The 17,914-nt window shown below is 42.5% G+C and overlaps 1 protein-coding gene across 1 annotated transcript; it reads left to right on the top strand.

Annotated features, from left to right (window-relative positions):
• The first annotated feature begins 55 nt into the window (after nucleotides 1–55).
• Nucleotides 56–17,694, top strand: CLDN12 (claudin 12). The gene is given in 4 exon segments (XM_043541226.1): nucleotides 56–2,231; nucleotides 7,970–8,016; nucleotides 8,019–8,037; nucleotides 13,958–17,694. Coding segments are annotated over 4 exon segments (1,041 nt in total). The 5' UTR covers nucleotides 56–2,016; the 3' UTR covers nucleotides 14,718–17,694.
• The last annotated feature ends 220 nt before the right edge of the window (nucleotides 17,695–17,914 follow it).

Raw genomic sequence — 17,914 nt, 5'->3', positions numbered from 1 at the left:
ATTTTGCTTGATGATAGACTGAGCATGTAAAACAGTGTATTGTCATGAACATGGTACATTGTAGAAGAGATTTTGATTTTTTTCCTAAACTCTTTTAGCTTTAAAAGACAAGTGTTAATATAATGACTACACTTATGTGGCCATCAACAAACTGCCCAAATAGTTTTCTATTTTTAGTCACTTTGACCATCTGTTTTGGAAGTAGAGATTGGCCAAACAAAAGTACTCACAGAACATCAAGTGCTAAATGGCTCTAATATCTTTCATATATGTTGAGAAACATTTTTAAAAATATAACGACAAGCATGTGGATCTTGTGTGTGTGCTCTAGGCTTCCATTTCTCCCCCACTGCATAAATTCTCTGACCCCTTCATGTAGGAGAGATAGGGAGCTTGTTATGCTTTGGTTCTATACTGGCTACAGCCCTACTAGAGTGAAGAGCAACCTGGGTGCTGCCCTAAACCCAGCCAGCTGGTAAAAATCCCTCAGGGGCTGCCTGTTGTGCTTCTGTAGGAGTTGGGTAGGCTGGCTGTATTTCTGTTGGGCATTCTTTGCACCAGGGGAAACTTCCAACAGGGATGTGGGCATTCTCTAGTGCTTAGGGGCTGCAGTTGAGTGGAGCAGAGAATCTGGCCTGCACTCAAACATCACTTTGTATTTGGTTATCTTATGAATAGTGCCCTACCAAATTCATGGTCCATTTTGATCAATTTCACAGCTTCAGGGTTTTAAAATTGGCCAGTTTCACATTTTCAGTTGGTTTATGCCTGAAATTTCAAGGTGGTGTACCTGGGGCTCCCAACCCAATAGTGGGTCTGACTTTCTCTCTCTCCTGCCCCCCCTTCCCCTTATTGCCTAAGCTGCCAGGCAAGGAAAAGTCCTGTCCCTTCCCAGCCCAGCAGCTCGCTGGGATGCTCCCAGCAGCAGGGGGATTTGGGACCCGCCTCCACCAGCTGAAGGAAGCTCCAGACCCAGAGGTTCTGGAGCTTCCTGCAGCAGGGGGAGGCACTCTGAGGTGAGTCTGATCTCTCCCCAAGTGCAAAAGCAGCCAGGTAGGGGAAGGACCAGTCCTGTTCCTCCCGAGCCCAGCAGGGACTTGCAGCTAGGAGCCCCTTTGCTGGGGTGCTCCCAGCAGCAAGGGGGAGATCAGATTTCATGGGGAAGGGCTTATTTCATGGTCTGACATGTTTTTCATGGCTGTGAAATTGGTTGGGCCCCACTTATGAATTGGTGGAAATCTGAATGAGACATAGGGGAGAGAGAAGCTGATATGGGGGCATAGAAGAGCATGGCATACTACAGAACTGTCATTCTTCTTTTCTACTCTCACCTGCTGGGTTCTGCTATCCTCTCCTCACAGAAGTAGAGGAAAGCATGGGGCTAGGACTATCTTTGTATTACAGAGAGGTAGAAGATTAAGTAAAAATGACCAAGATCACAAAAGTCCCAACTCCACATTCCCTGTCTTAATTTTAAACACACTTCCTCCTTTTACTTTAAAAGTGGGTAGGTCATGAATCTAAGCAGAGCGACCGTCCTCTCTTGGGAAAGAATTGCCTGTCAGAGGGGGGGGTTGATTTCCAGGTTTTGTATAATGAACGAACATTAAATGTTACTAAAAAGCAACTAGTACTCCTTCATTGTACAATATGTCCTCCACTTCAAAGATCCATTATAACGTTTCCAAAGGCAAAATTAATACTGGATTCATCAGACTTATTTTTATATACTAGTAAAATCCTCTGTAAATTTAAAAGCAGTTACTAGGAAGGAAGCCATAATTTGCTCATTGTTAGCCAATTCTTTTATCTTTTATACTGATGAACTTTTAATACTTGCCAAGTAATGAGGAAATGCAACTGGTGTCTAAATCAATGTTTTCAATGGGAGCTGGACACTATGCAGGACAGACTCGCTGTCACACTTACTTCACTGCAGGGTGCAGAATATTGTTTTACAAGCAGACCTGGGAGCTTGTTCAGACGTCACTGACTGGGCTGGACACAAGGGTGTGAATGATGACTGCTCAAAGCCGTATTCTGGTTAGCCATTTGGACCTTATGTGTGATGTACAGTGGGATGTGACTGAGACCTTTAACACACACACAAATCCAACCGCTCGTCGTTTAATCACTGAGGAGGAAGGTGCTGCAAGGAGCATAATTAAAAATTGGACATTTAACCACCCCTGTAATTCAACTAATGGCAGCATTTATGGGAATCTCTCAGTGTAAGTGAAGGTTAATACAAGAACATCCATTGTTTTATTGAACCCACTAAGGAAGGGTAAAAATTTATTTTCTCTGGGTTTTAATTGACATTTTCAAATAAAGATCTTATGGCGTTTTTGGTATCCCTTCATCTTGATGCTAGTTTGGGTGTTACTTTTACAGGCAACTGGACTCCTTTAAAGTTTAAGTGCTACATAAGAAGTTTAAGCAGAAGCTGTAAATCATTTCTCAGTTCAGGTGTCTAAAGACTCTTACCAGCCTCTCCAGCCAGGTGGCATGGGAAGTGGTGGTTTCCCCTAGAAGTGTGGTCAGCCCATCATTTTTCCTTTCAGCATGAAGGGGGGAACCAAAGAAGGGAGGAGACCTTGTGATAGCATGTTCAGGAGAGGGGATGCTGAAGGAATGTCTATGCTACAGGGGCTATCCTGGCAGAGCTACAGTGCTGTAGCCATACTGACATAACCTGTGGTATAAAGGCAGCCTAGGGTGACTGAAGGGGTTTTTTGTCAGTGTAGGAATGCCACCTCTCCAAGCAATGGCAGCCAAGTTGATGGAAGCATTCTTCTATTGATCTAGTTGCATCTACACTGGAAGTTAATTTGGCATAGCTACATTGCTCAATGTATCTTTCAAATCCCTGAGCAACATAACTATGTTGACCTGAATTTTAAATTCAGCCTGAGACATAGCAGGCCAATGTATTAGAGGATCCAGGCCTTCTTAATCCACCCCTAATGCAATCCTTGTCTCATGTTTCAGAGGAATTTGGAAACAGTCTAACAGTTTAACCTTCCCTTGTTTCTTCTTTTATTCCCTAATGCTAAATACAGATACAAGAAAGCCTTGGTGTTTGTATTCACCTGAAAAAATAAACTTCCCTTCTCTCTGAAACATGGAGAGATAAAGGGATTTTCAGTCTACACAAGGCAAGCTCAATGAGACCAAGGCACCACCTTGCTCACTTCCTCCTGCATTTCTTCTCCCATCAGATTTCCAGCATGTAGTGATCTTTTAGACTTACTGAATCTGCCCCATGCAAATTTAGGTAGACTACAGATGACCCACGGAGCCCTTATTGGACCTATTCCATAAAAAGCCATTTGCCTCCTGGATGTCCTTGAGCAAGTAACTTCAGTTTGCTATGCCTCAGTTTCTCCATTTATAAAATCAGGACAATGATACTCTCTACTTTGTAAAATGCTTTGAAATCTAGTGATGAAAAGAGCTAGGTATTATTTATTATTATACAATTCCTGGAAGACAAACTACTGTAAACTTATTGGGGAAAAGCGGTGCCGTCAATTCCCATGATTTTACTGTGAGTTTTGTGATATTTGTTGTGGGTATGGTGTTTTCTGTTTCTGTTTTTTTTTTTTTTTTAAGCACTGGTTTCTGGAGTTATGGGATTATATGAGAATCTCAGCTTTTCTTTCTTTTACTTAAAAAAAAAAATATTCTAGCCTACTTGTAGTTCTGGTGGAATGCTTGAAAACTTGGCCTTGTGGACCTCAGGCTCAAGGAAAATTTAAAAAAAAAAACAAAATTTATTATTTTTTACATTTAATGATTTTTAAGCCAATCTCATAATTTTGGGAGTCCTAACTCATGATTTTTTATGTTGGGGGTTGGTGATACTGAAAAAGAACTCTGAGAAGCGCTTACAGTTATTTGTATAACTTTTGCTTACAAATGTGTTCCATTTTATCTCCGTGTATTTTGTGTGTGTGTCTGTCTGTCTGTTATTGTCCTTACCTATTAGCAAAAGATGGTGATTGACTGCAGGGCTTGATCACATTACACCACAGTGGCATAGCAGGAATAGGCTGTGGGAGCAGATTGTGAAGGATGTTGGATAGGAAATAGATCCAAGAGGGAATCCTGGGAGTTGTAGTCTTGGAAACTGGGATAAATTCTACATCAGGGGAGAAGTAGGACTACAATCCCAGAAGACTTTGAGCATTTCTGGGGAAGGCCACGACTTCCTGAAAGGCTGAGAAAAAGGAAAAACAGCTGCACCAGCCGCTCCTTAGTGTTTGCAAATAACGAGTTGCGTGCGTAGTAAGCGGGTATGTGTGATTAGCAATGTTGTTGCTTTTCAGGCATTTACCTATAATGTTTTTAAGCCTTTTCTATTCAGGATCGGGTGGATTTCAGTGTTTATAGCTAATGAAAAACCAGGATTGCATATCTGCAGGTGGTAGAGAAGCAGAATTGTAGTGATGATCCCTTTTTATTTATACCTTTATAGCATGAAATGAGAGCTTAGTTGCCTAGATTTCCTGACAGAACTGGGCTCTTTCCGTATTACTGGGTGTTCATGTTCAAACGTAATAAAAATGCGGTGGGGGGGGGGAAGGGGTTAATAATCAGACTGAAGTTGTTTTGATGATAATTATGTCCTGATTCACATTCTAACCCACGCAGTGCTGCCATTTGTAGGGGTTGGTCGTAGGCTGTTTAACAACAGTTCTTTCATCTTTTCATTAGTCACAAGAGGCACTTACTTTTGCTGTTTGTATACGCTGAAATATGCTCGACTTTAGCCTGGGCTCTCGGTACTGCCATATTGCAAGATTCTAGGTTTCCTACTCTTGTTGACTTTTAGTTTGTAGCATAAATTGTTTTGGTAAATGAGATTATATCTCAAAAAGAAAAGGAGTACTTGTGGCACCTTAGAGACTAACAAATTTATAAGCTTTCGTAAGCTACAGCTCACTTTATCGGATGCATTCAGTGAGCTGTAGCTCACGAAAGCTTATGCTCAAATAAATTGGTTAGTCTCTAAGGTGCCACAAGTCCTCCTTTTCTTTTTGCGAATACAAACTAACACAGCTGCTACTCTGAAACCTGAGGTTATATCTGTGATTGTTAAATATCACCACTGTAATATATTCTAGCATTCACGGAAAGGTCTCTGGGTTAGTGAATTAGTGTGCTTGCTGTATTTTTAACCATAGCTCAATGCACTTTTTGGATCAATTAGCATAATAATTACACTTGACACAATCTTTTGAAAATGTTGTCGTAGATTATTCCTGAAACCCACTAATTGGAGGCCTCTGTCTATAAATCTGTGATCTGCGTTATATTACTCTTCTTTAGATGTGATTTGTTTATAGGCTTTTGCAAAAGTTGGGGCTGTGTAGTTGTATCTTTTCCTCTTTTAGCAATTCTGTGGTTGCATAGGCAGAATTTATTCTACCCTCTAAAGAACATGCAGACTTCCTGGGTGAATGAATATGGAGCTAGGACTTGGGACTAGAGTGGGTTATAGATTCATTGAATAATGTATCTGATAAAAATGCTATTATACATTTAAATACATTTTTTTATTTTTATTTTAAACATTCACCCACCTTGAGAGCTTACCAAATAATGTTATGAATAATGCTTTCTTCAGTAAATATAAGCTCTGAATAATTTTATCCATTGTTTAATCAGCTCTACTGAGGATGTTCTGCTCCAAAATATCTTTAAAATATGAGCTAAGAGAAAATCTCTGTTCTATGTAGTGGTATTAAGGCTTATGACTTCTGTGTGTCAGACATAAAGGATGCCTTTGATCCCACAGTATAGCAGGTCTGACATTCTGTCTGATAGCATGCAGTACTGTGCGTACACACTAGCTCGTACATTTCATGTTCCTCTTCCTCACAATTTAAAACTAGTTCTTGAGCAGCTGGGGTGCATAGCTGTTCAAGTCCCACAGTTGTTCCTCATTGTTGAGCACAGGTGCTGCCTAGCTCGCATATTGACTAGTGAGGCTAGAACTCCAGATCTTAAACTCCTGGAAGAGAAGTCTCTACCATTTAGGGTAAAGCAGAATGTTCTGTGACTGTTAGTAGTATTGTGCCCACAGGCTAAGCCAATATTGGAGTAAGGGACTGTTGTGTGTTTGACGTAGTTCATCCACTGACAGCGAATCATGTACACTTTCAAAGCACTATGTAAGTGTCACTATTATGAGCTTTTTATTGGTGTGGACTCCATTGTAGCTACCTATACATGCCTTTGTCACCTCCAGATTGGATCACTGCTCTACTTAGAGTGATGCTTGAAGATTACTTAGAAACTCGAGCGAGTATAGATGCAACTACCCACCTGCTCAGAGTTTTTTTTTTCTTTCATGGGGTTTAATAGATGGTTTCTATAGGTTGCACTGGCTTCTGGTACTTTTCTCTGGAACATGGTGATTTTGATCTACGTGTCCCTTTATAGTTTGGGTCATACATACCCTTAGTATTTGTTTCTCTCCTCGTGTGTGCGTGTTTGTTGGTTTGGGGGGGGTTGTGTGTGTGTGTTTTTAACCTGGCACTTGAAATCAAATGGGAAACTGGAGCTGATAGTCTCTGGATTTCTGAGTCTCTTGGAGCATGATGAAAGCAAGCTCATAGTAGAGGGCCTTAGCCTCTGAAATTCACTTTCTCTTTTAGTTCAACGATACTTAACTTTGGGGACCGTAACAGAACACTGCTAGGTCTCTCGGCTTACCCAGACATTTTAATAGAGAGAATCTTTATTTTCCTGTATGTGAGTGAGGTGTGTTGGATTCTGCATGGGTGGCAAGGAAGGGGTTTCTTTGGTTTTGTTGAAGGAGATTGCCCAAGTTCTTACAGTAAGCTGTTGTGCATCTGCCTAGGGGCTGCTTAATAGGCACAGTTTATATCTGCAAAAATAAATAAATAAACATCCCCTTTAGACTCAGCTACTAAGGTGACATAGTCACAAACACTTGCAGGTCTCAGAGTGGTAGCCGTGTTAGTCTGTGTCAGCAAAAAGAACGAGGAGTACTTGTGGCACCGTAGAGACTAACAAATTTATTTAGTCCATGAAAGCTTATGCTCAAATAAATTTGTTAGTCTCTACGGTGCCACAAGTCCTCCTCGTTCTACTTGCAGGTCTGACATTCTGTCCAGTAGAGCAATGGTTCTAAGCACTGATCAGCAGAGCTCTTTTAAGAACCAAGAAATTGGGGGAGCAGGGCACTGAGGATGGGGGTAAGGAAAGTCTGTGAGAGGATCTTTCTCTTCCGTTGTAGTCTGTGGAATGAAAAAGTTGGAGAACCTCCAGAGTTGAGGACAGTAGTTGCATTTACACACTAGCCAATACATTCTACCTGCTCTCCTAAAAAATCAGTTCTCCTTCCTCTTCCCACCTCGTTTATGCCCTTTCACCCAGAGAAATTCCATTGGTTTGGAGGAGGGAGAAATCCCCACAAGTATGACAAAGTTGTGTGTCTTCTTTAAGATTTCTGTTGTCCTCAATGACTCTCAGCCCAACTGGTTAAATTCAAATTGGTAACCAAAAGCTGAAATAACAACTTTAAATGGTATTTATCACTAGGAATGTAGACTCAGGGATCTGAATATCTCTGTGACAGCATCTGGGAACTTCCCCAGCAACAGAGGCCTCTTCTGCTGAGGCACCCTGATGTCAGGAAGGGGATTAAATAGCCTTGGCACAAAGAGATAGAGGGGCAGAGGCATAAGTGGTCCTGTAGGGAAAAACTCTAGGAGTGGAGAAAGCTTAGGCTGAATGCTATGTTCTGTTGTTTTATTTAAGTTAACAATAAAGGCAAACCCCAGAAAAGTGGTTTGCACTCTAAGCCGTGTGTTGGAGAATGGTTGGCTCTTCCCTGCTTGCAGCCATTTCAGAATTTCTGTATTAATACTGCACCTGGAATTACATGAAAGAAAACAGGCAATTGACATTTTCCTCATAATGTTCTCTTTCCTAGATTCAAGAGTACGTATTTTCTGCTCCCAAGAGTTGCCAGGGTTTCTCCTTATTTGAATACACCTTTTGGTGAGTATGTATTATCTGTCCTTTATGCAAGCAGCTCACCTCTGAGCAATATTAGCAATTGAAGCCACATCCTACCTAGGAATATTTGCTACCTAGGGCAAACTGCCACTGTCTGTGTGATTAGAGATAAGTGCCTGACCCCACAAAGTGGAGGAGAGAAGTGAACTCTTTAGTAACCAGCGAAAGAAAAGTGCTATTTCCTTATCTCAGAGTGGTTTGACCTTACCTCCATGAAGAGGGAAAAGACTCAACCTCTACACCAGGGATCTCAAACTCAGTTTACCTTAGGGCCAGTGTCAGTCCGCAAATCCTCCCAGCGGGCCAATAATGTTACTCGTGCCGCCCAGGACCCCCCTCCCCAAACTCCACCCCCTCAAACTCCACCCCCCCCACCTGCCTAAGGCTCTAGGAGGGAGTTTGGGTGGGGGAGGAGGTCTGGGGTAGGGGACTGGGGTTCAGGATGCAGGCTCTGGGAGGGAGTTTGGATGCAGAAGGGGTGAGAGGTTGGGCTCTGGGAGGGAGTTTGGCTGGGGGTGGGGGAGGGGGTCTGGGGTGCAGGCTCTGGGAGGGAGTTTGGATGCTGGGTGCAGGCTCTGGGGTGGGGTGGGGGTTCAGGAGGGGTGCAGGCTCTGGGAGGGAGTTTGGGGGCGGGAGGGGGTGCAGGAGGGGTTGAGGGGTACAGGCTCTGGGATAGAGTTTGGGTGTAGGGTGTAGGCTCTAGGCTGGGGCAAGGGGTTGGGGTGCAGGCTCTGGGAGGGAGTGCGGAGGGCTGGGGTATAGACTCTGGGAGGGAGTTTGGGGGCGGGAGGGGGTGCGGAGGGAGGGGGTGCAGGATCTGGGAGGGAGTTTGGGGGTTGGGGGAGGTATGGGGTGGGGGTTCAGGCTCTGGGAATGGTTCGGGGGGTGCGGCTCTTACCTAGGTCTTCAAGGCGGGGCGGCCCGGGATGCTTCCACACGCTGCTGCCCCCAGGCACCACCCCCGCAGCTTCCCATTGGTTGCAGGGGTGCTCAGGGCGGAGGCAGGGCACAGAGGCACAGTCCCGCCCTGCCCCGGGGCCACAGGGAGGGGCCGGCAGACACGGGAAGCGAGCAGGCAGAAGCCGCTCAGCTCCACTGTGCTGCCAGTGGTGGGAGGGGCCCCAGGCCATTGTAAATCGCCCGGGGGAAGCGCTGGGGGGAGCACTCGCGGGCGGCAGGCAGGGCCAAGGGGGAGACCCAGCCCCAAAATTGCTGGAGCCCCACGGGTCACACTGGGGAGGTTCTCAGGCCGCAGATGGCCCACAGGCCAGGAGTTTGAGACCTCTGCTCTACACTGCTTTCCCTGCCATTATTTGCGTAATGATGTGCATATTGATGCTAGAGCCAGTATGAGAACCCAGGTCCCTCGATTTCTGCGCCTGTTCTAAACACAAGACCATCTTTCTTCCCATTTCACTTCCCTATCATTGGAGAACCAGAAGATGCTGAGTAATGCAGTTCGGGAAGGTCTGGGTAGGTCACTCGGTGACAGTAAAGTCTCTAGAGTTGTCACTAGTATTTGTCCTGCCTGAATATTTGATCATGTGAAGAATAAAATCATTTTTATTCTAGATTTTTTTTTTCTGTGTTAAGGCTTTTGAATAAGTGGTGTAGCGTTCGTGACAAGTTGCAGATTGACAATCCTGGAGACCTCTTCCCTAACTGCAGAGCTGTAGCACGTGACGGATGCTAGTCATGTTGCTCGTTGCATAGCTGACAGATGCTCAGATACTGTTTTGAGGAATGCAGGATAAAACTCTGAAGAACAGCATGGCAAGTTTCAGCTTCTGCAAACAGTACAGGAGGGACCACTCATAGAGATGGAGAGGATGGTTGACGCTCAGTGCCCATTTAATAAAGAGAACTTGTATAGCTCCATGGAGCCCAAAGCTCATGTTTAGCAGTGCATAGCAACACTACCACTTAGAACAGGAGAGTGGGAGGGAAGGTGCTGTATTCCGTTGAAATCACAAGAAGCTAAAGTGTAGTTACCTAAATTGAAAAATTGGTCAGCATATTTTAGCTAACAACCTTGCACATGTGAATGGTGGTGGGGGAGCCTAAATTACAACAAATGGTCAGGTCCTCGGTTTTACATCTCATCCAAAAGACAGGTCAGTCTTTGTCTTTTCTGCTGCAATGGACAATGAGGATACTGCTCAACGCTCTCTGTTCTCTGGGATTTGGAGAGCCTCAGACTCCATTATGTGTCAAACTAGGCAGTGCTAGGACCTGGCCTAGGTGAAGCTGCTCCCTGTGTTAATCTCTAAAGGCCTGTCCCAGCTCCCATTGAAGTGAGTCGAAGTTTTCCATGGATTTCAGTGGGAGCTGGATCAACTCCTTTGTAGAGAAGGTTTTACAATGAGGATTAGGCAGGGAGGCCTGAAGGACATATGAGTGGATAGTCGTGGGGTAATTGGGAGAGAGTTTACAAGTACTTCTCTCCCTACACCACTCCCATGATGACATGGGCAGCCAGTTAGTCACCTCTGATGCCATATTGTCCCACGTTTCCGAACCTATTCCCTATCTAGCCCCTCCTTCAGCTGCCAAACTCCTCCTGTTCCCTTTTTCCACCACCTGCAATAACAATAGGAAAGGTATTTTGTAGCTACATCAGAATTTGTCACCCTTGGCATCTATCTGGTCTAGCTGATGGCTTTTCCTAGAGTCCATCCCCATAGCATATAGCATCCATCACCATAGTATCTGAATGCTGGTTTACAGGCAAAACAGGTCCTTACAGAACCTTTTCTGTTTGTGTGTTGTGTCAGCATGGCCACAACAGATTTGGAAATAACTACTGAGCCACTGTTTCCTTAACATCGTCATTAGCATACGGCTAGAAACATGAATGTATAAGAGGTTGTTTACTACAGAAGGTGTGTTCTCTGTGGTGTCCACAAGTAGCTGCAATTTGTACTAAAGTAGCATGTGAAGCATGTATCCTTCAAAGAGGTTGTGAGCTAGTTCTCAAAACATTTCTCAGGAACCTTGATATAATTTGTCTATTCCTAATTCTTGCACACCAGGAAGATGATGTTAAAACACAATTTCATAATTAAGTGCTTCATGTTATAGCACTGGTATCCTGTTTACCATCTGCATTTCCACTAATCCCAAGCGTTGACAGCATAGCAAATCCTCTCTCTTCATTTAAACATACTGGATTGGCTGAAGAGATGGTTTATGAATCTGGAGAGGAGAGAAGGAGTACTGTACTGTGCTGGACTGTATGGCTATACCATTCCCTCACAATGCCAGCTCTTTTGCGATTAGAAAAATGTACCCAGCTATCCAAATAAACCTGACAAAGTCTCTGTTACTCCTTCATGAGCTCACAATAGGACCAGATATACCCTCTCTCCCTTTGTTCCTTGTCTCTGAGTTCCTCTGGATTTGGATATGCACGTATCAAATACAAATATTTAAAGTTCACACAGGAAGCATGTAAACACCATGCAGAACTACAATATAAAATGAGCCTAAAAGAAAACCAGCCCAAATACACTACCATACAATATTAAAGCAAGTCTGGAGCAAGACAAATCCAATAACCACCAGGGAAACCATACCACAAAATATGTCAATTCTCTCTACTGAACTCCCACCTCGCAGGGTCCGAGAGCCCGGGCACCAGTCTGAGCCCAGAAGTCTACACAACAGTGAAACAGCCCAAGCCTGAATCAGCTGGCACAGGCCAGCCACGAGTGTCTAAGCTGATCTCAGGCCCCACTGGTGTAGGAAGTAGGTACGGTTGGGTAGAAAGGGATAGCTGATGTGCAAAGAAAAAAGAGGAGGCACTCAAAAAACAGTAATAGGCCAGCCACTATAAATAGACCTTGTAGTACGGCCTAAAGGCAGCCAAAAACAGACTGGAGACTGATGTCCTCTGTCCACGTATCAGGTACAGCAGACAGAGTTACCCATGCTGTCCCAACCCTCACTAGAACTGGGCACATAGTCACTGGCATAATTACATCTACCAGTATTCTATGGAAAAACTAGATACCTGAGGATCCAAGGGTCTCTGAGGATGCTGAGAGGTGACCTGACCTCTCTGTCCTCATATGTTTTCTTTCCCTGCTTCCCAAGATCCTTAACTGCTTTTACAGTTTCTGTTATGGCAAAGGGATCTGTGGACAAAGTGGGTTAGCAGTTGACCTCTGAAAGTGATAATTCTTGAGCTTGTTCTGATCTCTTCTGGCAGGGAGATCCGTAGCCAGTGGTCCCACTGCTGAGAATGCCCTCCCACCAGGGGACTTGTGTCTTATCACAGCTGCCTGACAGATATGCCATTCTCGAGCTTGTGTCTGTTTTTGCTTTAGTGTTTAAGCCGCAAGACACAACATTTGATCTCGTATTGAAGCTAAAATTACCTCCCAAATTTAGAGGTGTAAATTTATCTATTATTTCTTGGCGTTTTATGTGCATTTAGATTGAGGCATATGTTAAGTAAACTGTGGTACAGAGAAAGGGGCACCTTTGGGCTGTTTTACTCATGGGATAGTCCTGTTAACTCCCATCAGAGTGCTCCTCTGAGTAAGACGAGGAGGGTGTGGCCTACCCTCAGCTGGGTGTGCAGTGTATAAATGTTGCCTTTATGGTAAGTGAGGGTATGTTTACACAGCAACTAGACACCCGCGACTGGCCTGTGCCAGCTGACTCGGGCTCACGGGGCTTGGGCTGCGGGACTGTTTCAGTGCTGTGTAAACTTCTGGGCTCAGTCCCGGGCTCTAGGACCCTGTGTGCTGGGAGTTCAGTACAGAGAGAATTGACATTTATAACTTTTTAACAAGCAACTCTAATTGCTTTTTTTGTACTTTACTATAAAACAAAAATACCACAGACAAAAGACTCACTTTTTTTTGCATCTGGTTAGTGTGTTTGTATCTGCCTCAAATATTTGGTAGGAAGGTAACAAGTAATTGTATCGTGTGTGTGGTGTTCAAAACCTCACTTTTTAAGAAAGGTAAGTTTAGATTATAGTTGAGGGGTTAGTTAACATTTTATAGAATTTTAACACTTGGAGTAGTGAAGAGCAGTTTATTATTATTTCACATACCCTCTTGGTATGTAAGGTATTTATAGTTATGTAGCACTGTATAAGTGTGCATAGTGAAACATTTTCAAAAGTGCATAAGTGACTTAGGAGCCTAAGTCTTATTGATTTTCAGTGAAGCAGGCCTACATTTTCAAGTGTCTACTGTTTTTTGGGTGCCAAACTTGAAACATCTTAAAAGGTAGATGCTTAGCACTTTCTGGATATCAGGTATCCTTAAGGTGTCTCAGATTAAGCACCCAAAAACTGAGGACCCCAAATTGCCTGGTCACTTTTTGCAAATGTGATTCTAAAGCACTGCTGAAAATGTTACCCTACACCCCGTCCCTAGGAGTTTACACACTAAAATCAGATGACAAACCCTGATAGGGAGGGGGATAATGATGATATTCAGAATGAAAGGGTTATCACCGTTTGGCAACACAGCTCTCCACCAGACCTGGCACATAGAAGCAGAAGAGTTGTCTGATTTACGGAGTTCTTGTTTGTTTGTTTATTCAGAGGGTTAGCCCTCAGACGCAGAAGAAGTGAGTTTTAAGAAAGAAATGTTAATCGTTTGTCCTTAAAGCTTGACAGTTACTGACAGTAACTTATCAAAGGCTGAATCTCCATTGTCTTGCTCTTTGTGTCAATGCTTAGGCCTGTGCAAAGTGTGTGTAAAAAGCTACTGAATCCAAATGGCAGTGTTTTACCCCTGCTTTGCGCTCATTTTACACTAGTGTAAACGATTCCACATGGTGCATGGCTGTGGAGAAGCAGGTCCTGAGATTTGCTTTTCTGCTATGTTAAAATGTTCCTTTTAAGACTCTTCCCTTCTGAACCCCTCTCTTTTCATCACAGGGAGTGTTTTCTGTGGGCCAACATGGGCTGCCGGGATGTTCATGCAGCGACAGTACTGGCCTTCCTCAGTGGAACAGCCTCGGTAGCCGGACTTTTTGCTGCAGTTTTACTTCCTAACTGGAGACTGATGAGATTGCACACATTCAACAAAAATGAAAAGAATCTGACAGTTTATACTGGACTCTGGATTAAGTGTGCGCGCTTTGATGGAAGCAGAGACTGTGTGATATATGACACAGAGTGGTACACAGCAGTCGATCAGCTGGATTTACGGGTTCTCCAATTTGCGCTCCCCTGTAGTATGCTAACTGCTGTCTCCGCTCTGCTGCTCTGTTTGATCGGCATGTGTAACACGGCCTTTGTGTCAAATGTACCAAACATCAAACTTGCTAAATGTCTTGTAAATAGTCCAGGCTGCCACCTTGTGGCTGGTCTGTTGTTTCTACTTGCATGTGCCATTTGTCTCACACCATCAATCTGGGTAATTTTTTATAACAACTACCTGAACAAAAAATATGAGCCAGTTTTTACCTTTGATATTTCAGTGTATATTACCATTGCCAGTGCAGGAGGCCTGTTTTTCACTTCAGTTCTGTTATTTATCTGGTATTGTGCATGCAAAACCTTACCGTCCCCATTCTGGCAGCCTCTCTATTCCCATGCCTCGAGCATGCACAGCTATGCCTCCCAGCCCTATTCTGCACGATCTCGGCTCTCTGCCATTGAAATTGACATTCCTGTTGTAACACACGCTTCTTAAAGAAAACAAAATGTGTTTCAAAAGCCAAACGTTTATTCTGGCTCAAACCTTAGAAATTGAAGGCCTGATTCTCTGCTGCTTTGCCCCATGTTTAATTATTAACACCTGAGCAAAGTGGGTGTAATATAGTCCCAAATCAGACTGTATAAGGTTGAAGACCATAGAGAATTGGGTCCACAATATTTTTAAGTCTTACTTTTTAATGTATTTCTGACCAATCTCTTCTTTGAATTTACTCCTGGAAAATATTGACTGCTGCTAATGCTGTGATGACATGCTATTGATCAAAAATAATTTTTACAGAGACCTTCTTGCACATCCACTCCTCCTCCTGCTTATTCAGACCAAAGGTGTTTTGAACCTCTTTACTGATTTGATGAGCTATTCCTATGTCCTGATCCTGCAATAAGAACCATATAGGTAGACCCATTCCACCGTGCATTGCCCTACTAAAGACAATGGGGCTTTTTGTGGAGTGCAGTTCCCATTACAGGATGTCACACTCTGAAGAATATGATGCGCTAGTTGGAGCAGGAAGATGAGTAGGAAATAGGCAAGAAAACTTTGCATGTATTTTGGGATGTGATCTCTGGAAACAGTATTTGACAAACTAAGTCTTGTTACAACGTTCTTTGTTTTCCACTGTGCATAAACAAAACCCATCTGCTTATGAACTTCAAATGCAGCATTAGTATCAAATTACCCTTTAATCTCAAAGTAAAAAATCAGAGATTTAATAAAAAAACAGTTCAACTAATGGTTCTCAGTCCTATTGCAATGGCCTAGGCTAAATCTCAGAGGTTGGGATTTTTTCCCTGGTCTTCTTCTGTGCATTTTCATTCCATTCAGTGGATTTTGGTAAATTATGAATCTCATCAGATTTTTCCATTTTATGATTTATTTAAAAATACCACTTGTAATTCAAATATTTTGGTTTAAAACTTGAATATTGTATTTTAAGGGGCGTTGTCATCAAGTAGAACAAGCCTAAAGTGAAAACTGCTTTAGCATTATTCTGTTCTGGAGCGGAATGTCCTCCAGATTTCAAATGTATTGAATAAATCTTGAACAATTTTACAGAATATAAAAACACTGTTTGCTGTATTATAAACAGGCTGTCAACATGCCTCTTTGAGAAGCATATTGTAACCACATGGGGAAAGAGTCATCATTCTGGATATCTTATGTATATATTAATGAAAACAAACTTGTGTATTTTCAAAGACGATGTTAATGGGAATTTTTTTTTAAGCAGTGGTTGTTGGCCTTTTCAGGCTGTATCTTATTTATTTACAGATAAGGATTTCACCTTTCCAGCCCTTGACTTCAAGATCTCTCCCCTATTTAATTGGTTTTTAGACCCAAGTTGGTTTCTAGCTCCCTTTGAAGAGAAGTTTCCATCCCCCTAAAATGACGTCCCTAGTCATCTGAAAGCTTCATAAGTAGATATATAAGCTAAGATTTTTCAAAATTTAAGTGATTATAAGCCCATAATTTGAGACACATTAAAGGACCCTGATATTTCATAAAGTGCTAGCACACACCCTCTGAAAAATCAAAGTTTCTCAGGTTGCGCACTGAAAATTACTAGTCACATCTGAAAATCCTGGCCTGACGCTGAAGTGTGTAATATTCTCAGTACAGACATTTCTGACTCACTGTGTTTCTGATAGGTTCAAATCTTTTCGTGTTTGAAATGTGGTTCCAGTCTGAAAAGTGACTGTGTTAGCGGCACTCTGGAGTTTATTGTGTATTTGTGTCTCATTAACTCCATAACAAATTTGCTCCGTTCGCAGTTTAAAAATGAAAAAAATATTGTTTCTAATTCCTTGCCCTGTAAACACAAGCTGGGATCTGTGAGAGTCAAGCTGGGATCTTTCCTTCTCCATGTATTAGCACTAGTAATAAATATTCCACAGGGCAAATGATGCCCTCCCAGGAATTTTATTTCCGTTGTTAGTGTGTTTAGACCCCAGACTAAGTTTGCAGAGCAGGGAGTTAGAAAATATATGGTCTTAAATTCAACCAGAGCACATTTTATATGGCATCATAAAACACATGAACTCTATGGGGCCATTCCTACACAGTTATTTTTAGAGTGGAACTATGGTTTATGGTCATTTTCATTGTACATTCTGGTACAGATAATTGTAATATTTGTTTCTGCTATGCATGCTGTTACCTGCTTAGTCTGGGTCACTAAAGCAAAGGAAACACTGGGTGGAGGTCCATCCCCAGGCCTTATTCTGAATGATCTGAGTTTGCCAGTAAACATTCCTCAGCCATGGCCAGTGTCTCTTCTGCTCCTAGATCCTGAACCTGCAAGGTGCCGAACGCTCTGGAGCGATGCTCAGTGCCTGCAACTCCCATTGACTTGACAAGGAAATGAGGGTGCCCAGCTTCTCTACATGCTCAGCACCTTATAAGACTCTGGGCTATTCTTCTGTAGAGAGGATTTTCAGTTGAAAGCAAATGCATCTGGTGTTGTGTTCCATATAGGTATATTTTTAAATTGGTGGATTTTCTGATTTTTTGGCAGCTGTTTTGCTTTTTGACTTTGATTTTTCTGCTCTAAAGGCCTTATTAGCATAAATTGCTGTTAAGCTGATAAAGCCTTGCTCTGGAAATTGTACCTCTCTAAAACTCTGAGATGGGCCTTAGCTCTGATGCTTGTGAATCCCAAAGTTTCTGGGTTTCAATTCAGGCCATCTCTGTTAAAGATATTATATGTCATCATGTATAGTTCATAAACACACTGCACGGTTATATCTACTAAGGAGTGTTAATGTGAGTTGCAAAATATGTCCCAAGTGAAAATGATTTTGAGTGCTGTGCTGTATCTCTCTTTGTTTATGAAAATCTTGTATTTTTCCAAGTAGAATTCCAGTCTGACTTTCAGTAATGTTTAATTATGGTGCGGGTTCTTTTTATGTAAAACAGAAAATATGTATTTTTAATAAAATGTGTTTTACATACAGATGTGGTTTCTTTTTAGATTTTTTTTTTATACAGAAAAAAAATTAAAATTGCACCATGCACATTAAAATACAAAACGTATTTACGTGATCTTCCACTGGTCATTGACTTTGCCAGAAAATCTTTGAACTTCTTTAATCAATTTCAAATGCATTACATCTAATGCATTCCTCAGATCCACTAATTTTGTAATTCTGTCCAAAAAAAAATCCTGCCTTTTA

This window comes from Chelonia mydas, chromosome 2, assembly GCF_015237465.2.
Source record: "Chelonia mydas isolate rCheMyd1 chromosome 2, rCheMyd1.pri.v2, whole genome shotgun sequence".
NCBI classification, from domain to species: domain Eukaryota; kingdom Metazoa; phylum Chordata; order Testudines; family Cheloniidae; genus Chelonia; species Chelonia mydas.
Note: the sequence above shows the minus strand (reverse complement) of the source record. Positions and strands in the feature narration are given on the sequence as shown.